The following is a 23,176-nucleotide window of genomic DNA, read 5'->3' as shown; positions in this document are numbered from 1 at the left end:
GCTTTGTTATTGTAGTTCTTTCTTATAAGCAGTAGAGGGCGTTCTTACCAAATCTACATCTTAATCAAACTCATTTCATCAAAATTCAAGTACTACTCACTTAAAATTAGTCACATGTCCCTAAATGTCTGAAAAGGCCAGCGTCTGCAACACCTCAAAAATGCCTATAAGAACATCAGCTGACCCTGTTATGAATGTAAAACATACAAGAAGCCATCAAACAGATTACCAATTAAAAGGCCATATATTTAAGAAATGCCACTTAGATATTCAGTCTGGTCAAATACATCCTAAAAAATGATAACAAACTAACTAAAATGTATTTTAAATTGGTTAGCACTGTTTTGATAACGGAGAACACTGAATCTAGTTTCATTCCCAATTATGAGATATAGCCCTCTATGAACAGGATAAATTTAGTTAAGACTAGTTTAACTGGTATAAGTATCTTGGGTATATTTGTAGCAATAGCCAAAAATACAATGTATGGGTCAGAATGATTGATGTTTCTTTTATGCCACAAATCTTTAGGATATTTAGTAAAGATCATGTTCCATGAAGATATTTTGTAAATTTCCCACTGTAAATATATAAAAACTTAATTTTTGATTAGTAATATGCATTGCTAAGAACTTCATTTGGACAACTTTAAAAGCATTTTTTTTTTAATGTTTAGATTTTTTTTGCACCCTCAGATTCCAGATTTTCAAAAAGTTCTATCTCAGCCTAATATTGTCCTATGGAAAGCCTATTTATTCAGCTTTCAGATTATAAAAATCTTTAAAAATTCAACTAAACGGACCCTTATGATGGGTTTTGTGGTCCAGGATCACATATAATTTTTAGTCAGTATTGCACACCCCTATAAAAGGGTCATCATTTAGGTCTTTTAGCATACAGACACTCAAGAGATTGTGTGTGTGTGTGTGTGTGTGTGTGTGTGTGTGTGTGTGTGTGTGTGTGTGTGTGTGTGTGTGTGTGTGTGTGTGTGTGTGTGCATTTGTTTGACCTACATTGTCAAGTCAAGTCAAGTCACCTTTATTTATATATCGCTTTTAACAATACAGATTGTGTCAAAGGCAGCTTTACAGTATTAAATAGGAAAATAGTGTTTTGATAATGCAAAAGGACACTAGTAAACACTCAATTTTTCAGTTAACCCTCTATGGCATGAATTTTTATTTTAGGATGAAAGAAAATATTTGACCCTATTTTTTGGGAGCTTGGGTGTCCCTGATAATACATCAATCATAAAATGTGCGCCCCCCCAGCCCCCCCCCACCAGATTTTTTTTTGTTGCCTCAGGGCAACAACATGCAGTTAGGGTACTAAAACACCAAGGTTTTCTGAATTTCTGAAAAAGTTTTATTTCAACAACAACAATGTCAACAAGTTTTATTTAAACAAACACCATTCATAAATGGTTTATTGCTCAGTATGTAACATCAAAAAGCAGTTGTTGGTGGATTTGAAGCATAGATGGACATTGCATTTTTGGCACTTGGCTTTAGGTGTACCCTTGCATCCATGACCATCCAGTGGGCTGTGTTATCCAGATGCACATCAGGGACTGGAAGTTGTGGGTCCTCTTCTTCTCTTCTCTTCAAACTCCCCAGCAATTGTGGAACTAAGACGACCTCTCCTACGCTCCAGACTCTTCCCACTTTTGCACAAGCTTTCTGCGATATACTCTATGACTGGAAGCCTCATCTGTTCTTCTTTTCTCATCCCAGTGCTGCTGCAGTCTCTCTTGTAGAGCAGCCCACCAGTCACGATGGTCATGTCGATAAAGTGGAACATCTATGAATCAGCAGATCGACTCCACTCATGTTCTTATTGTATTCCCTCATCACAGCAGGACAAGGAACTTTGATGATTTTCTTTTGCTTGCCATACCACCTATCAACCTCAGTCACTTGGGTGTGCTCCAAAATAATTACTGAGAAGACTGACTGAACGATTATCAAACCACTTCACAGCATGCAAGGTGGTGTCTCTAGAAAAACATCTTGAAATATTCATAGGGGGACATGATATCATCTGATGTTGGAAGGCTGGACAGCCATTCTTGATATTCAGTAAGATTGGCATTGTGGGGTGTTCTCCAGCGGGGTAAGCGAGGAACATCTTCCAGAGAATTATCATCTCCATGATCATTTTCATCTTCCTCCACAGACTCATTCTCATTAGACATGCCAACTGTTTTAAAAGGAACCAAGAAGCATAAGCATTACAATTGGTCATCTCTTAGTCACCTCTATTTACCCACCTATGCATGCACATGCACACACACACACACACAACATATGCACAAGCACATTCACACATGTGTATTACATACAGTAAGTTGCTCTACTGACTAAATCCTGTTCTTCTAACCCTCCCTCAAACCTGATTCTGGTGTCCACTCTTCCTCACTGTCACTCTCCTCAAGCTCACTGTCCTCACCGTCAGAAGGAATGAGCCTAACTGCTCGATCTTGGACTTTACCTCCATAAAATGTTTGTACATCCATTTCCTGTGAGTAATATTATACACTAGTGCAAAACAAATAAATTTGGTGATAACTATGCATCCCTGCACATTTTGATCCATAAGCATGTTATTGTTTAAACAAAAGTGGCCTAACTGCATAATGTTGCCCTGAGGCAACGAAAGAAAAACTAACATTTTAGTATATAAATAAAGACAAAAACTGTTTTTACTTAATCAAATATGATTCTTCACATATTCATGCACATCACATATATTTTTAAAACAAACATATTTAAATTTAAACATGTTAAGAGGTGAAGTTTATCTTACCTTCTGCTAGCAGTGTGCTCAAGCCACCTATGGTCACAAAAAGGACTGTTCTACCCCAGGAAAAAAGGTCAAACCCACACCCACCTCAAATTTCATTGGTCACAAACTTGTTATCAGACTTTTAATGTGATATTTTATTTAAAAAAATTAAAGGGGTGTTGTGTGTGCCAAAAAAGTGGTTTGTTGCCTGAGGGCAACACTATGCCATAGAGGGTTAACATCAGTTCACTATATTTAGTGATTTCATCGTCTAGCTCAGGATGATTGTGTGGACCAAATGTTCCCACAAAAAAAAAAAAATTAAATTAAAACTTTTGACATTGTGGGGCCTGGAAAAGCTTATTTTTTGTTAAATAAAAATGTGAATAAATTTTTTAAAAATTGACAAATTTTGTAATCATTTGTATTCACAATCACAAATATAACATTTGATGCATACTAAGCAAAATAACACAAGTAATATTATAAATAGTATAAATTATGCTCTAATAGCACTTTAAACATGTCCACGTAAAGTAAATTCAAAATTTGTTTTTGACAAAGTAGAAAAGGTTGAATCTGAACGATGCTATCATCAGACTCGACTGCTACAGACTGTACGGAACATTATTGTGTAGCTACAAATACTGAATGCATATGAATTCATAACACTATATCTGAACACATAGTGTCTTTTAGTACCAGCACTGGTTCTGGTTAACGCTACAGCCGTTTTTGCAGCTACTTGACTGGAAGGAAACCCCCATCATATTGAGTGGTGGAGGGGATGAAGGGGCCAACGAGCTGCAGTATACTTGAACTCCAGCAGGGGGCACCAAACACTGTGTCTGTCCACCTTGTCCTGACACCAGCATTGCAGGATAGGACTGTTGTTGTTGTTGCTGCTGTTGCTGCTGTGGTACCTTGTTAGCAGAGAGAAAGCACATATACATATACATATACATACATAAATTAAAAACTACATTGTCTGAAGTTCGTTTTTTTTTTCCTTTTGCATCAGTACCTGATAAGAGGAAACGGATGGGTAAGGTCCCATAATGCCTTGCTGTGTTTGTTGTAGAATTTGACTTCCCATCATGCCTGAGCAGCCTTGTTGGTTTGATATGACAGGTGGGTATACTGTTGACAACAAGTATGTGTGAGATTTTATTAACTATATAGTGATTATGGACTAGTAAAGTAGTACCACATATGTTAATGTTTTTTTAGCGTATTTCTATATTTTAATGCATGTCTCATTAGAGCTGAAGTGAATAGCAGGAAAAGAGACCGGTTCACTGTGAGACCAGTGCCACCATCTCTTACAGTGTAACGGCCCCCTCCCCTACTACTGTGAGACTCAGGCGTGCGGGACGCAGAGGGGGTTCATGTGTACCTGTTTGGTTGTAACTGGCCGGTGCGTATTGTTGAGATGCACTGGGACACTGAACAGGGTAACTGTACACTGAAACCTAAGAGGAGAGACCAGAGTTGACTCATAATTAGACAAACAGTATGACATTACATTGTATCTCATTACTCATTTATGACGAAGTACCTGGCTGCTCGGCTGACTCTGAGGGGGCGGGGCTGTGGGAGGAGCCAGTGTCATTCCAGGGGTAATGTAACTGTCTGAATGGTGAGGCGGAGCATAACTGTGGTGGGGCGGAGCATAGCTGTGTGTGGTTGGAGCTCCTTGCATGTAGAATGAAGACATATCTGGAAGATCCCCTGATGATGACTGGCGACTTAAGGTCATGTGACCAAATTTAGCAGTCATGTCTTCCCGCTAAAAATCAAAAATAGGCTTGTCATGTACTGTTATCTACAATACTGTTCAAAAGTTTGGAGTTTTTTTTTTTAAATTCTTACTCCCCAAGGCTGCATTTATTTCATTAAAAAAATACAGTAAAAACTGTAATATTGCAGATATTTATACAATTTAAATAACTGCTTTCTATTTTGAGATATTTTAAAATGTAATTTATTCCTGTAATGGCAAAACCGAATTTTCAGCAGCCATTAATCCAGTCTTTAGTGTCAATTTTTCAAGATTCTTTGATGAATAGAAAAGCATTGTTTATTCAAAATATTTTGCAACATTATACATTATACCAGTCAAAGGTTTTTAAATGTTTTTTTTAAGAAGTCTCTTTTGCTCACCAAGCCTGCATTTATTTGATCCAAAGTGCAGCAAAAACAGTAACACTTTGAAATATGTTTTACTATTTAAATATATTTTAAAATATAATTTATTCCTGTAATTTCAAAGCTGAATTTTTAGCATCATTACTCCACTCACATGATCCTTCAGAAATAATTTTAATATTCTGATTTGCTGCTCAAAAACATTTATTATTATTATTATATTAAAAACAGTGGAGTAGAATTTTTTTTCAGGTTTCTTCGATGAATATAAAGTTCAGAAGAGCAGCATTTATCTAAAACAGAAATCTTTTGCAGCATTATAAATGTCTTTATTATCACTTTTGATCAATTTAAAGCATCCTTGCTAAATAAAACTATTAATTTCTTTCCCAAATAATAAAACAAATTATACTGACTCCAAGCTTTTGAATGGTATAGTGTATAATGTTACAAAAGCTTTTTATTTCAGATAAATGCTGATCTTTGGATCTTTCTATTCATCAAAGAATCCTGAAAAAATGTACTCAACTGTTTTAAATATTGGTAATAATAATAATAAATGTTTCTTGAACAGCAAATCAGCATATTAGACAAAAAATCCAAAAATTGACAAAAAATGTGAAAATGTAGCTTTGATCACAGGAATTAGTTACATTGTATAATATATTCAAATATATTATTTTAAATAGTAAAATTTTTTAAAAATTTCTACTGTTTTTGCTGTACATTGGATCAAATAAATGCAGGCTTGGTGAGCAGAAGACACTTAAAAAAACATAAAAAAAATCATACTGTTCAAAAACTGAACAGCTTTGATCAACTTAAAGTGCCCCTATTATGCCATGTTAAAGGTAGTTAATATTGTTGTAATAGTCTCTTAAAACAGGTTTACATGTATGCAAGTTCAAAAAACACTTTAGTTTTCTCAAAAATTAGATTTAATTTTACCCCGTTTCTAAATGATTCGTAAACGACTCGTTTGAAGCAGTTCGAAGAATCAGTCTCTCTAAACCCCTCCTTTCCGTGAGCCCTCACCGCTGTGATTGGTCAGATGGTGCAGTCCTTTTGGATTGGTCTACCGCTTCAGCGCAAAACGAAACGCCCATTGGCATAACTGAATGACAGCTGTGGAGACCTGTTAATGCATAGAAAAGATAGCCTCGATTTTACCCTATCAATTCGAGCCGGAGTCTGACGATGAAACGGTTGAAGTGGCACATCGACAAGAAACTGTTTTGCAAGCACGACTGGAGCAGGACGTTTCGCAGTGGGTGTCATATTATAACTGTGGAAAGTGCTTGCAATTTGCTTTTGTAAGCGAACCGGGCACACCTCTACGTTGTGAACTTCAACACTGTAACGTACAACCCATAACACTGCGTTAAGCCATCGTTTATCATTATCATTACTTAAACTAATAAGGCAGACAGACAGTCAAGCTGCATCAATCACAATTTTTAGACTACATTGCACTCACAGCTGAACAACAGAACTACAGAAACGCAAGTTAGCCGCTTACCAAGACATGTGCGGGGTTGTTACACACCATAACGTACACAAAGACGTATTTTGAACGATCGCTAGAAAATACAATCATCAATTATTAATCATACTTACAGGCAGAAGTTCAGAGGAGCAAGCCGGTCCAAATAAACTGGGCACTGATCCATTTTTTAAAACCAAGTGTTTGGTGAATCTCGCGTTGTAACGTTACTCCCCAAGATTGGAAAAACAGTCATCAGTAAAATGACGCGAACACAACACAAGATTGGCATTGGACTGCTGAGGTGTTGAAAAAATTAATGTTAACCACTCATTCTTGGTAGTTTCATCTTTCGGAAGGGCATATAAAACAAATTCACTCTCACAGCGCAGGGCGTCTTCTTGACATGATGTAACGTTAATCCACGTGAAAATGGTGGGCCTACTGTTTGTGGGCGTGCAAGTTGTTCGCGAAATTGAACGTGGGCGGACATTACGCAAATGTGTAGCTCGTGACGTGTGGCCGTTACAGAAAAAAGATTCGAATTGCTGACGACTCGTTTAGGCGAATGTGAGCCGACTCTTTTTTTTGTTAGACAAAAACTTCATTTATAGTGCACTGTCCGCGTCACAACTTTGCAGATAGTTTATGTTCACATACAGCTACATGACACACTACATGAAATATCATATTTGAAAAGGCATAATAGGGGCACTTTAATGCATCCTTACAACTTTTGAATGGTAGGGTATATACTAGATATTTTATGCAAGTAATAATCCAAATATAAATAATATTACAGAACTAGATAAATAACTAGATAATATTATCACTTATGTCTCACTTACAGTCTGCTCTATTGGGTGCTGCTGGGAGGTAGAAATGTTTAACTGCTGAGGTGGAAGATATGTCACAGAGGAGTATTGAACCTAAACCAGAAATAAAAGGGCAGATTGTGAGTTTTGTTGGATTAAAAATCTATATTTTGACATCTGTTTTACAGAAATAGAATGTCTATTAGTACACAGTCACATATGTTTCTGTAATACAACATACAGAATGATAAATTGATATTCATTCTGAGATTTGCCAAAGATTACATTTAACAGTGTTATCATTTTTTGTGTGTTAAGGGTGAACTTTAAGTGAGCACTGGACGAAAGCAAAGGTAAACATGAATAAATGAATAAACCATATCAAACCAATTTAAAAAATAAAGACTAGCACCACTAGTCTCCATTATATGTTTTACTTACCTGTGGGACACCATGGCTTGCTATTGGCTGCTGCTGAGGTGGAGGAGGCAGGGCTTGTGACTGTACTGGGTTAAGCTGGTTACATGGCTTCTGGCTTACTGGTGGGTTGTAAACAGCTGGAGTTCCATCAGGATTCAAAAATGGCTGCCCTAAAAGACATATCCATAGTTGGATGAGAAAGATTATTTGGTGTGTAGAGCTACAGTCATTTTGAACCAATGAGTCAGCTTCTACTCAGGGAATTGTGAGTGTGGGAGAGTGTATGTGTGTGTGTACCTGTATGTGGATTCAATAAGATGCTCCCAGGAGGTATTGATGACTCAGCAGGCACAATAATGTAGGCAGGGTTGTTGTTGGGTGGAGCGTATGATAGAGCTGACTCAGACACTGTCGGATCGATCAGACAGAAACAACGGCAGGTCAGAAACATTATGAGGGATTCTGCACTATTTCTAGGTTGCTAATCAAATAAGGATATTTGTGACATTGATCGTGTGTCTCATGCTGGAGAGCAGCATCAGGTTTTATGAGATCTGTGCACCTCAGACAACTCGAATGCCACAGTTATTAAAGCAAAAAGGAGACAAACTGAATACTAAGACATTTTGTGTATAATTTTTTTTTGTCATAGAAGATTTCAATTTTAATGTCTAATAAACAATTAGATTTTGTGTTAAATTTGAAAAGAGTATGAAATAAAAGCTTTTTCATTAGACATCTAAACCCTACTCTAAATAAATGGTGCCCAGAGTAACAACCATATGTAACCCTGGACAACAAAACCAGTCTTAGGTAGCTCAGGTATATTTGTAGCAATAGTCAAAAATACATTGTATGGGTCAAATTTTTTGTTTATGTAAAAAAAAAAATCATTAGGATATTAAGTAAAGATCATGTTCCATGAAGATATTTTGTACATTTCCTACTGTAAATATATCAAAACTTAATTTGGATTAGTAATATGCATTGCTAAGGACTTAATTTGGACAATTTTAAAGGTGATTTTCTCAATATTTTGATTTTTTTTGCACCCTTTAGATTCCAGATTTTCAAATATTGTCCTATCCTAACAAACCATACATCAATGGAAAGCTTATTTATCCAAACTTCAGATGATGGATTTAAAAAAAATTGACCCTTATGACTGGTTTTGTGGTTCAGGGTCACATATCTTTTTTCTGACAGGGACATGATGGCTGATGTTATTTTTGCACCTGGTTTGCAGAGTTTGGAGCTGCTGTCTGAACGAGCGTGTCCAGATTTTGAGGTCCATGTCGGGCTGTCAGAATCTGTGCTGCTCCAAGGTCGAGGGTCATTCCAATGAGAGTCCATCTCAAAGCTGCTCTGCCTGCTGCCGGACAGCCGACCCGAACCATCCCTGTTACCCCTGTCGGGATGGCAGTAAAATGTTTTGTGCCTATTTTTTTGCATAAAGAATTCCCTTTCGTATTAAAAATATCCAAAAATGTATCAAAGTAAGTTGGTTAACTTACATTTTCTTAGCTCAGAAATTAGAAAAGGGGAAAAACACACTTAAAATGTACCTAATATACTGAAACAGCTGCCATGAGAAATAACCTGTTGTTTGTGACAGCCCTTGAGTCATGGGAACAGTCCTTTTTTTAGCCAATCACAAATGCTTAGTTTATCAAAGAACACTCTCTGTTCTGACATATCTTAAGAAGTCGGATGATGGGAAAAAAAAAAAATTCTCACCTAAATAGCTGCCGTCTTCTCTGGGTCTCACTGAGAGTACTATTGTCATCTAGACCTCTGCAAACAGATACAAAAAAAAAAAATTAAAGAAGAAATAAAAGAAGAGAACAGCTGAAGTGTAGCTCGTTAATTTATAATAATTACACTGGTAAAATCAGAAATTTAAAGGAACAGTTCACCCAAAAAATGATTTACTCACCCTAAAGCCATCATAGGTGTATATGACTTTCTTTTTTTAGAATACAATGGGAGTTATATTAAAAAAATGTCCTGGCTCTTCCAAGCTTTATGGCAGTGAATGGGTGTTGAGATTTTGAAGTTTAATAGAGTGCACACATCCATCATAAAATGTACTCCACATGGCTCTGGGGGGTTTATAAAGGCCGTTTTAAATGAATCAATGAATTGAATTTGTAAAGAAAAAATGTGTGAGGATTTCGATATAAGTCAAGAGGACTTGTTTTCCTTTGCTGTAAACAAAACTTGGTTCTTGTGAAATTAGCATGTTCTTGCACTTACGCCTGCATCCTACATCATCCGCTGTAATGTCACTCTCTCACGTACACGTATACGACAGTTAGCAGAAGCTAAAGATTACGGTTTATAAAGTTTTAATTATGGATATTTTTTTTACACAAACACATCAATTCACTTCAGAAGTCCTTTATTAACCCTCCGAAGCAGTGTGGAGTACTTTTTATGATGAATGGATGCACTTTATTGAACTTCAAAATCTCAACAGCCATTCCCTGCATTATAAAGCTTGGTAGAGCCAGGACATTTTTTAATATAACTCTGAAAAGTCTGAAAGAAGAAAGTCATACATACCTAGAAAGCCTTGAGGGTGAATTCAAACCAATTATGTGCTTTACTGTTAGAGTAACTACTGATAGAGTTTGCATTTATATTACAGGTAGGTTATACTTTATTTCAGTAGTCCAACTTTAGACATTGTACTAACTGTAAGTATCTACAAGTCAACTAACTTTCATTAATTTGCATACACATGTCAACTAACTCTCATTATAGTATTAGTAGACTGTTTGGTTACGTTAATAGAATAAGTTGACATATACTGTACTTGCAAAAATACATTAGCAGATATTACCATGTAGAGTTGAAAATGATCAAAAACTTTTGCTTTCCTGTCCCAAACCTATCTTCTGTAACAAATGGGCCATTTGGCATTCCTGAAATCACAGAGGTGCCAAGCATGTGTATACATCGGGGGGGTCTACGAGTTTTCACACCTTTAGCATGGTGTGGAAAGCTATAATCTGCTGACTGGTCAGTCTGAATGTCTAAGATTTGGTTTTTAGTCACATGGTCAAGGAAAGGATAAAAGACAATTGTAACTGTTGCTCTCTGTCTCTTTACTTTGCTGGTGTTTTTTTCTTGGGGCTCTGAAGAAGAAATTGTTGAATAATGTTGTAATTTTTGTTTTCTTTGTGCATAAAAAGTATTATCGTAGCTTCATAAAGATGGGAGAAAGTCCAAATCCAGGTGTGAAAAACTTGTTTTTCTTTTTTAATAAATCTGCAAAAATTTCAACAATTCTGTGTTTTTCTGTCAATTTACCTTCCAACAAGACAATGACCCTAAGCAAACAGCTAAAAGAACGAAGCAGTGGCTTCACAACAACTCCGTGACTGTTCTTGAATGGCCCAGCCAGAGCCCTGACTTAAACCCAATTGAGCATCTCTGGAGAGACCTAAAAATGGCTGTCCACCAACGTTTACCATCCAACCTGACAGAACTGGAGAGGATCTTGGTGAGAGAGGTAAAGAAGAACCCAAAGATCACTGTGGCTGAGCTCCAGAGATGCAGTCGGGAGATGGGAGAAAGTCCAAATCCAGGTGTGAAAAACTTGTTGCATCTTTCCCAAAAAGACTCATGGCTGTATTAGATCAAAAGGGTGCTTCTACTAAATACTGAGCAAAGGGTCTGAATACTTAGGACTATGTGATATTTCAGTTTTTCTTTTTTAATAAATCTGCAAAAATGTCAACAATTCTGTGTTTTTCTGTCAATATGGGGTGCTGTGTGTTCATTAATGAGGAAAAAAATTAACTTAAATGATTTCAGCAAATGGCTGCAATATAACAAAGAGTGAACCATTTAAGGGGGTCTGAATACTTTCCGTACCCACTGTATATATATATACTGTGTGTGTATATATATATATATATATATATATATATATATATAATATTATATTTATTGTATATATTTAAATACAAGGTTTTTACCTGGTCTCAATATACACACTCTGCGAAAGACAAGTGGACTGAAAAATAAACAAAAAAAGAGCACAAAATGAGAAGCCAAGCTTTAATGTATTACTGTATGTGCATTTTAAGTAAGCGTTTTCTTACATCCTGTGAGAATATGCGTTCTCTGACTCTCTGGTACTCCTCCTCTCTCTCCTCTATTGACTTGCTCCTCATTTGTTCTTTGAGAGATGGAACTCTCAACTATAAAAAAAAAAACAATAGCAGACGCGCTGACACAAATTAACCAGACGGAAAGATCAGAGCTATTAGAGGAGCAATTGTAGCTCTTTTGTACCCTAGTGGTAATGTCAGGGGTCAGTGAAATGTGTTTTTGTCCATACCTGACTGTCTTCTTTCTCCTGACTGGTGTCTCTCTTTAGTATTGATCTTCTTTCCTCTGTTTTCTCTTCCTGAACATGTTCAGCAAACCGATGCTCTGGTCTGAAATACATTATGCAATTCTCACATCAATTCCTTTATTAAACGACATATGTAATCTCTGTAACAGACACATACATTCTGGAATTGCAGGTTTTGTTGATGATAACTGCTTTTCCACTGTGATCCACATTATGTTCCAGACCAAAATAAGCTGCAACCCTGTGGACCAGCATCCTGTGATACGAGGACATCTGAGGGAACTTTTTATAGGAACTATATAGAGAGAGAGACAGAAAGAGACACATTATATCACATTACAAACATGTCTATCTCTAAAGCATGAATGACATGCAGGAACGGTACCTGTTGTCTGTCATAAAGTCAGTCATGTCTTGCTCGAGTTTCAGAAGCATCAGTCTGTCCCTGCAATTCGAAAATAAACTGATTCAGTACAAATTGAGGGAGGAGAATGCAAGGATATTTTCACACTTTTACCCACCTGGGACTGCTTTTCAAAGTAGTAATTAAAAACTCCTCCAGATCAATGCCTGTGGAGTCGGTGTACTCCAGACTCGGCTCTAAAAGATACATGCATATAATTACACATTTCATAACCAAAGTAAAGCAAGCAAGTTCAAATTAAAACTTTAAATCAATTAAATAAAATTATGAATCACCATTTTCGGCAATAAATTGCAAGTATTTGCACATACCTCTAAAAGCTGTAGTAAAAAATGTACACTACAGTTCAAAGGCCTGGGGCCATTGAATTATTATTTTTATTTAACAGGGACGCATTGAATGTACATAATACCATAAGTGACAGTAAAGATATTCAGAATGTTTCAAAAGACTTCTATTTCAAAATGTCTTCAATACAACTTAATTAGAAATGTTTCTTGAGCACCAAATCAGAACATTTTGTGCAAATACGACGCACAAATACCTACATGCAATGCAAATTACCTTTAGATAAACTTGTTTTTTTCACTGTGACACTTGTCTCCTCTTCCTCCTCATTGCACTCAGGACTGTCACCATGGATACTAGATACAGTTGTCTTGCTTTCTTTTTCCTTGGACCAGACAGAAAAGAATTCCTTCACAAACTCTATCACTCACTTCAAGCATGTAATAGATATTAACTGCATATTTAGGATTTGAGGACTACATATGAATTGGTTTCAGTTTTAATTTAACTTACACATGTCCTATCCATCAGGTCTACAAGATTATCGAAATTAGCTTTAATGGTGAATGCAAAATTGTAAACGTGTCTTTAGTTTAGGAACGATTCTTACCTTGCTGTTCTCCTCAGTGGATAAAGACTCATCACACACAGCTGTGCTCCGAACTAATTTCCCTTTGGCCTGTAACACATGCACACATTATTCAATAACCTCATTCTTCACATCGCACAGGAAAAGAAATATATTTTTTCTAGAGAAGTGCATTATCACTGCACATTATTGCTACTTTTATTATTTCAGTGATATTATACAGTATATCAGACATAAAAAATATTATTTTTATATATTGTCTTTTTTGTATGGTAGTTTAAACACTAACCTGATTTTACATATTGCCAAAAGAAAATGAAATGCTATGTAAATAGTAGAGCTAGGTAAAAATATCTATTTCTTGATTCTAATCTATTCTCATTTTTACGAAACTATATTGATTCTTAAATTCAAAGAATCGATTAGTTTAGCCGAACCGAACATTGTAGCCTCCCATTCAATACTTTTGATATGAAAAAGTCTCAGATTTCAAATGCCCGTTTTGTTAATATTCAAACTATAAATACCGTTTTGGCGCTGTTTATTGTAGAGTGACAGATCGCGGTAACACCTCAGTTCAAGAGAAGCGGCAACACAAAGCGCTTATCGTCTCCTCCGCTTTAATACCAGTTTCAGCACAAAATAAACATGCGAAGGTATGTTACAAAAGAGTTAAACTTATCAAAATCCGTATCCTGTTTAATATAATCGCTCAATCAGTGTTTCAAGACACGGTTTAAGCTTAAACAATGTTAACAATTACCTCAGCTACGTCAACAATTGACCTTATGCACGGAGCGTTCTTTAGAACTTCCGCATAAAGATAAGCCAGCTCGTAAACTTCCGCTGAAGCTAATTTTATATGTGTTATATATTAGGTGGACACTCGTGAGACTCATCTACTGCCTCGTTCTTATCAGAAACTGAGAAAAAATATAATTGCAACATTATAAACAATGTTAGCGGCGTGAACATTCAGTTTCATATTATTTAACAACATAATTTAAATAGCTAAATAATTTAAATGCGGAGCCTGGCTATCCCGTACTCTCCGTATCTGCATAGTTGTACATTTAAATGCTGACAGCTAAACACCATCATAATGTGTTTATGCTAACGTTATAGCTAGCGATATTTCTCTTCAAGGACATCTTAATCATATTTTTGATAATCACTAACTTGCCTTCATAATCATGAACACATTTTTAAAATCTTGCAATATTTTAAAGCCTTTATTATTTTCTAACTCTACAGCTGTGAAATAAAATGTACTTCAAGGACTCACTTTTCATTCATAAAACGGCATCGGAAAAAAATTACTTTTCACGGAAAACGTCTGTTTTTGGCTAAAATAATGTAGAATTACCGCTTATAACCAATAGATGGCAGCAGATGATTATTTATTATTACTGCCTTTCAAACTCCCTCTATTTTCAAGACGTCTTGCTTTTCGATTTATTATAAAATTACTAGTATAATAAATTGTATTACTTTTACCGCCCTTAAGTATATAGTATAGCAAGTGCAGAAAGTCATTAAGCTCACACACAAACAGCCTAAGGGTGAATTATTTACTAATATAGTTCACTACAAATATGTTAAATATTTGTGGGATATTAATTAAATAATGCACTCGATATGAATCGATAGGAATTTGAAATACTTTATAAAATTGAATCTTTTAAAAATGTAATCTTTTTAGTAATCTTTTTATCTTTTAAGTTTTATCTTGAACTGTAAAATTAAATAGCCTATATTTAACCAGCACATACTGTTACTGCTGTAGTTTTGTTACTCTGTATTTAATCTGAATCATTTAAGCTCTTTTTTTGACATCAGATGTCAGATGTTTGTCCGGTTATTACTGTCAATCATAGCAATGACTCGCGCATATTTAGCCGATTTACTCCCGAATTTTTTTAAACTGGCATTTGTCATTCTTGAAACGGTATATATGGACGTTTGGTCCTCTTAGATAAACAACACTTTTCTTCGATAGTGAATGTATTATGTAGAGAAAACGAGCAAAGTACGCTCATATTACGGTACAGTACAGTTGACCGGAAATGACTTAGCTGGCTTGAGTAAACAAGGAAGTATTCCGTGCATAAGGTCAATTACCTCAGAAAAACCTTCGGTAACCAAAAACCTGTGAGCTAGAAAAGTGAACTCTAGAGAGGAGCATTTTGCTAAATAGATGCAACATACTTAATATACTTTTTACTGTTCTTCAGTGTTAATGTCTGAATAAATCTATCAAGTGATTTTAGGACAGCCCCCATTTAAATAGTCATATTTATATTAAAGAAAAAACGAGTAGAAATATAGTTATGTAATTGTAACTTCATTATAAACACGTAATTGAGTATAATATAAGCGTTTGTATACAAATCAGTTAGTTTTAACCTTAAGTATTATAGTAATGTAGTACCAGCTGACTCTCATGTATATTTTACAGCATTAGTATATTTAACAGCATTAATTTCTCCTTGAGAAAATTTGGCATGTACTGTACCTGGTATATATCCAAAATAATCAATATTGAAACGAATCGAATCAGAAATCGAATCGTATTGTGAAATTTGTGTCAAAACCCAGCCCTAGTAAATAGCCAATTCCAACTAAGCAAAATACATACATTTTAATAGCATATATGAATATAAGACTTCTTTTCTATTTCTATAGATTTATATTGTTATTCATAAATATGATTTTAAACACATAACTTGTTTCATTTTGTAAATGCAGTAGATAGGAGTGGTTTTAATTGCATTGCATTTCTAGATCATGGGATCAACACTACAGGGTGAAAAGTGTAACTACGCTATTTTTAAACAATTTGGACCTGGTCCCAGACTGTCTGAGAGCTGCTGATGTGATTTATATTATGGAGTTTGGTAACTTTGTACTATCAGGGGAGTGAATGCAATGTTTACTAATGGTATTTCAACTGAGACACATAACCGTTGAGGTTAAACAGTCAGTAGCAAACAGCATTTACCCACTGAAGAGAGAGAATGATTCAAAAAGCAATATTCTGCAGAGCATAGCCACATCAATCTAACATAAACGTCTGGCAAGCTAGAAAGGAAAATAAACTCATAAATGAAATGAATGCTCTATGGGGAGGGTGCTTTAATGATTAGATTCAATTGCAATCCTACCTTTAGTTTCTTTTTGAGTTGTCCATGGTTATCATCTGATTTTGGCTGCTCAGAGAAAAAGAAAAACAGGATGAAGAGAAAATGATAGGAGGAAATGAAACAAGGAAGAGAGGAAATTGATGGAAGCTGTGTTATCACCTGGCTGGATTCATGACAGTCCTCTGTGTCTGTGGTACAACATGGAGGTGGAGTCTCCTCCACAGTGCATTCTGGGATATTTTCAGATTCGCCTGTTTCTGACATCTTGAAATTTTCCGATTCAAAGGTCATCAGTCATAGGCCACCATATGCCCCATGACCATCCAAGCTAATTAGTATCAAGACAAGATGTCTTCTTTTCTCTTTTTTTTCTTGTTCTGTTCTTCTCTTGCCAGAACAGATGGCTAGACAGATTCTTATTCAGTAAAGGAGAGAAAAAACATCTCTGTGTAAGGTTTTCACTCAAAACAAAAATCCTTTCAGATCTGTAAACATTTTTATTTACTCTACTTGCTTGCATACTCTGAGCACTATGCAAGGTTTACTTGAATACTGACAGTACAAAAAAGCTCAGATCAGTGATTAAACCTATTTAGGCCCCAACCAAGTATTAATGAGATATCTTTACTTTTTATTCATTCATGAAATGACTTGCCCATGCTCAAGGTAAAATGAAATCAATATTTTAGCGCATTTAGGAGTAGGGGTCGACCGATATGTGTGTTTCAGGGCCAATGCCGATTATTACAGATCAAGTAGACCGATAACCAATATTTTGAACCGATAGATATATGTCTGGTGTAAAAATGAAAAATAATGTCAAACTTAGGAATAGCAAGGGCTCTGTTAAAAACTTTCTCTAAATGCTTTGAAATAATTTTATCGGCAAATCGGTTTTGAAAATGACCAATACCGATAAACATGAAAATACTTTATATCGGTGCAATAATCAGTTGACCCCTAGATAGAATAGCAAAATAAATGTGACCCTAAACCACAAAACCAGTCTAAAGGGTACATTTTTTTAAATTGAGAAATACATACATAATCTGAAAGCTGAATAAGTAAGCTTTCCATTGATGTATGGTTTGTTAGGATAGGATACTATTTGGATAATATTTGGCCAAGATACTATTTGACAATCTGGATCTGATGGTGCAAATAAATCAAAATATTATATAAGCAATGCATATTGAAGCAAAACCAGTTGACAATCACAGATCTCTCCAGCAACATAGAGTATGCTGATTTGGATAAAAATACCAATGCGTGTTAAGAGGTCTGCAGCGGCGGGTCAGTTTGCAAACACGGATTTGTATGCATGCATTATGTGCAACTTCTTTCATAGCAGGGGCAGGTGCTGTAAATTATATTCCCAGAATGAAGGCTCCCTGAATGGAAAGCACACACACACGCGAGGTCTGCTTGGATAGAGTGCATCCTTCATTCTTGTGTCATCGCTCTCATCATGTTTGAACTCGTCTTCATGTCTGACCACTGAGTCACTGACTCACTTTCACCAGCGTTAAGCCATACGCCTCCACACACGCAGGCACCGCAGTAGCTCCTGGCATCTTCATCAAGGTCTTCTCTGGGTTATCAAACAGGTGGCCTCAAAGTTGGATGCTAAATAATTGTGTGATAGAGGTGTCATCTAACAAGCTTCTGATGGGCAGCAGCACATTGGTCTGGGTGTTTGGTCACTGATCAATCCTACATAATTTTACTATGGTAACTATAGTTTCTGCATAAATATTATACACAAATAAAGGTTTGTTGTTGGCATCTGTGGTTTCATCATGAAGAACGTCCATGGAACCTTTTCATTGCGCAAATGGTTCTTTATAGCAGCGATTACCGGGTTTCAAGCGCTTTAAGGCATTTAAAGCATATTTAGCCTGGAACCACTTAAATCAATGATTATATAAAGCATTTTTGGCAGATTCAGGTAATTTACCATAAAAAATATGATGATTTTCAACATTTCTAACTGCTATAGTGCCAGCTGTGGTCCGATCTCCACAAAACTTTGCATGCTTGTTTAGAATCACCTGTCGCATATGCCCACCCAGATGTGTGAAGTTTTGAGTTTTCGTTTAGGCTTTATAGGCGTTTGGGTATATTTAGACAGACCCCTTTTCTAAATGACCACGTTATAGCTTCCCAAAGGGAAAATTGAAAAAAATGTTTTGATAAGTATTGACCTAGAGAGTCCAGAGAATTGTACTGCAGTGTTTCTTTTCCAGATTGAACAAAAAACCTAGGACTCGTTTGCAAAAGTAGTTTTTTTTTTACATTTTTTAAATTATTTAACAAACGATTTGATTGATAGCACCGGTTCTAGAAGCAAAGTTTTGTGGAATGAGGAGGTCTATCATATGATATGAATATTGTTTGCATGTGTGAAAATCAGAGCAAATATACAATCGTTTACGGCCTTTAAAAATGCAATATCCTATTTCTCTCAAATTTCTTACAGACCTTGAAGGCCATGAGTCAAACAGGTCCACCAAGTTTTGTTCCGATTGACCTACGCTAACCTTGTATAATAGGCCAACCTTGTCAAACTTCATTGGCCAATAGCGGTCATGTTTTTTGAAATACGCAAATGTCCTTATAGAAACTTGTGGTGCTTCGGACCAAGACTGTGCATACCAATGCCAATACCAAATGGTTGCGTAGTTATAGTCGTTTTTATGCTTTTCCCCCTTTTATAGTGCTACCAAGTGGCCAAGCTTCATGATTTTTTTTATGTGACCTCTGATTGAGCTCTTACATACATGTTCTGAGTTTGGTGAAGATATCTCATTTCGTTCAAAAGTTATTGCCTTTGTAGTAACAGCAGTCCTGCTCTATTCGGATGTTTCAGCGTCCCTTTGTGAGTCAAAAGTTACATTTTTTCTCACTCTCAACTCTCCAGAGAATCTTTCTGATTGGGCGAAAAACCTAGGACTAGTTTGCAAAAGTAGGTTTTTCATAAAATAAAATTAAAAATTAAAAAAAAATTGTACTTTGATTGCTGTACCGCCCCTGTCAGGCTTATTGGGACATGCCTAGGTGACGTTGTTGGCGGTGTGAGTACTACTGTACCATCTCTCCAAGCTTCAAGTCTTTATAACTTACTGTTTTCTCTGCCTGATTAGTTTTACGTGGAGATTGTTGATCCTCGGCCATTGTAATAATTACAATAGGGTTTCGGTGCTATACACTTAAACCCCTAATAAATATTGTATATATTTATTTTATTATGGTGTTATCATGTTTTTGGTGTATATTATTGTATGACATATGATCACAAAATCAGCCAGAAATATAATGAAATAACAACTTATAATCAATAACAATAATGGATTGGTTGGCACAATAGAAAACCCGGGGTGGATTTTGAGCGGAATAATTATCCACCTTATTTTTGCCATAAAAGCGGGCACGGCCATTTGTAAATTTTATGTGTCTGGCTTCCAGTGATATCAGCATCCAGCTATTTGAAGCTGTGCAAAACAGACCATTTTGCACCATATTATTTTAATGTATTATCTTAATTATAAACACACTGGTTTGTAGTGCAAACAATTTGGTAACACTTTACAATACGTGTGCACAAATAAGCATTAATTCATGTTTAATTAATGCACAGATAATCACAAGTTAATGAAGAACTAAACAATTTATTAATGATTACTACATCAGCAACTAATGAACATTGTATATGATTCATAGATTAAGTAATCAATACATTGTTATTAGTTAATTGTGCCATAATGTATTCATTCCCTAATAACTTATTTTATCAACTAATAGTGCAAATTCATGTGTTAGTTACTACAGTGGTCAAAGCTATGTACTTCAACTTCCAGTTGTCTGCTTTAATTACTCATTAGCTAATGATTTGCAGAGATATCATTATGTTATGACTTTACTTATTGAGGCACAAAACTATTAGCTAATTGTTAAGTAATATGTCATTGTGGTTATGATATAGAATTAGTCAGTTATGTGCCTTAATGTGTTGAAGCCATGCATTTAAACTTCCAGTTGTCTGCTTTAATTAATCATTAGCTAATGATTTGCAAAGATATCATTATGTTATGACTTTACTTACTGGGGCACAAAAATATTAACTAATTGTTAAGTAATACAGTTATAGCTAATGATTAATTAAAGCAGACAACTGGAAGTTTAAATGCATGACTTGAACCCATTTTGCTAATTAACACATGAATTTACACTATTAGTTAATAAAATTGGTTATTAGGGAATTAATACATTATGACACACTTAATTAATAACAATTTATTTATTACCTAATCTATGAATCATATAGAATGTTCATTAGTTGCTGATGTAGTAATCATTAATAAATTGTTTAGTTCTTCATTAACTTGTGATTATCAGTGCATTAATTAAACATAAATTAATGCACATGTGTGCACACGTATTGTAAAGTGTTACCAACAATTTTACTGTTTACTGCACATTGTTATTCTCCTTATTTCCCTAAAGCAGCTAATAAACCGGAAGTCTTGCCCATAGACTTCCACGTTGACGAATAAGGATAGAGCAATGAGAAATGAAGGAAATAACTCCGCTCCATTCATATAAATTCAACTTCTTTCAGTCTGTTCTTTGCTTGGCTTCAATATGGAACTATTTTTTCGTAGAAAAGAAATATACGAAATTAAGTTATTTGATATTAAATCAAGGTACTTGTTTACAGAACTGCTGTTTAAGCAACAGTAACGAGAATGTATTAGTACTGTAATATTCCTTAATTGAACGGTCCTTCTTTAAATGTAGCCTACTAAACTTAGATTTGTATGACAGTAGTCGCTAAGCAAACTCGGTTTAATCTTGTAACAATAAATGGATTTAATATAGCATTTTAGCAGACGTTATGGTTACCATAGTAATTCTTGTGAAGGTAGTAAGTAAATTAAAGCTTGTGGAAAAGTTGCGCGCACATATGCACACAGACGCGCGGCGCGCTGCAGAATAGCGCAAAGATTGTGTCCGGAGACGCAATGTGTCTGTCTGCCAGGATGAAGGTGTAGCAGCCGACATGGGGTTCGGTTTCGACCACTACGTCGCATTCCGGGCACAGTCTGGCACTGGTTATATTTGGAGCGGCTGTTTGGGGATCTCGGACTGCTGTCACTGACGCACACGGAGACGACGTAGGAGCAGCTGTGCTTTCTAAAAACGAACCTAGATCTCGTTCTACTGTTGCTCTTTTGTTGAACGACCCTGAGCCATATATTACAGTATAAGGCAACAGAACAATTCCTCAAAGAAATAGCGTGAAAATCAAGCTTTGACTTTGTTTTTGTTAACACAAACTTGTTTGAACTCCAGGGAATTACTGTTAATACCAGAATAAATCAGACATATGTGTCCTCCTTACAGTGCGATGTTATTGTGGTCAAGCTGACTAAATATTACCTGAGAGTCGTAGCGTTAGATGCAATCTAATACAAAAAACACTTGACAACACATCTCATTATAAACGTAAATATCAATACGGCATCGAGCTGCTTCTAATTAAGAGTAAAAACAGAAGAGACAACCAACTTTACTTACCTTTATGTAACGTGACCGAAACAAACAACTGAAATGGTTAGAAATGAGCGCCTGTGTCTCCGGTGAGCTTGTCAAACATCTTCTGTTTCTGACAGGAGAGAGCGTGCGGACTCACGCCACCCGCTTTCAACACACTCAATTAAATACGCGCGCGCACTCGTGCGCTCAGCCTCTTCCTGGCAATCACGCTGCGCGCTCACAAATAAACACAAGCACCAAGAGAGCCTTTAAGCAAAATAATTCTAGACACCCACTTCTAACATTAGTTGGATGAAAGGAAATTACGCGATCAGCCACACTATAAAAATAACACGTCTGACACATTAACAATTAAAACTGATTCACATTGATTGTCTTTACCCCCAAAAATACAACAGCTATGTTATTACAATTATTATCATCAGAACATTACAAATATATCATATATTTTTTAAATATATTTAGCATGAATATGACAACATTTTTAAAGGGAATAATTTATTCAATGTAGAAAATATAGGTCTGTGTTTCAGCATCAAGGATACTAAGGTGTTTAATATTCTCTTCTACAGATACTAACATATTGTGGATTTGTGCAAAAGCACATACAGAGAAGCCACCAAATACTGCAATGAGCACCTGTTAGATGAAAAGATTATGCGACACTCACAATGACACACACACACACACACACACACACACACACACACACACATAAATGGGTGCATATACCGCAACTAGACTTCACAGCTGCACGGTGCCTCTCTTTCTGCCATATGGCTTTACCGTTTCAGAGAATCAGAGAGATGTTCTTCTATAAAGAAGGCTTATATAAAGAGAGGGTGAAACAGACTTACCTGATGCTGTCTGCTTAATTGAATACAATTATAGTGTGCAACGCAAGCCAAAAACTGGAGAACATTATGTTTTCTGGAGCATGTTATGAGTGCTGAACCTGTAATCTCAGCCCAAAGGCACAGTCTGTCACTTTCAAACACACAAACACTAGTATTCCTATCATTATGGGGACATTCCATAGGTGTAATGGTTTTTATACTGTACAAAATGTATTTTCTATCCACTTACCCTAACCCTACACCTAAACCTACCCCTCACAGGAAACTTTCTGCTATTTTATATTTTCAAAACACATCCAA

General features: G+C 35.8%; 1 protein-coding gene across 1 annotated transcript; it reads right to left on the bottom strand.

The window, feature by feature from the left end:
- Positions 1–1,022: 1,022 nt before the first annotated feature.
- Positions 1,023–22,158, bottom strand: arpp21 (cAMP-regulated phosphoprotein, 21). The gene is made up of 20 exons (XM_073821895.1): positions 22,041–22,158; positions 16,623–16,878; positions 16,485–16,529; positions 13,342–13,410; positions 13,008–13,116; positions 12,541–12,619; positions 12,405–12,464; positions 12,177–12,314; positions 12,002–12,101; positions 11,763–11,861; positions 11,637–11,674; positions 9,388–9,444; positions 8,886–9,058; positions 7,948–8,058; positions 7,672–7,820; positions 7,264–7,344; positions 4,343–4,573; positions 4,181–4,256; positions 3,809–3,924; positions 1,023–3,707 (listed from the first exon to the last, which is right to left on the bottom strand). Exons 2-20 carry the CDS (start codon positions 16,752–16,754, stop codon positions 3,480–3,482), a joined length of 2,091 nt encoding a protein of 696 aa, XP_073677996.1. The 5' UTR covers positions 16,755–16,878; positions 22,041–22,158; the 3' UTR covers positions 1,023–3,479.
- Between the last annotated feature and the right edge of the window lie 1,018 nt (positions 22,159–23,176).

This window comes from Garra rufa, chromosome 17, assembly GCF_049309525.1.
Source record: "Garra rufa chromosome 17, GarRuf1.0, whole genome shotgun sequence".
Classification (NCBI taxonomy): Eukaryota; Metazoa; Chordata; class Actinopteri; order Cypriniformes; family Cyprinidae; genus Garra; species Garra rufa.
The sequence above is the reverse complement of the archived record's forward strand: the minus strand, read 5'-3'. Positions and strand labels throughout refer to the sequence as shown.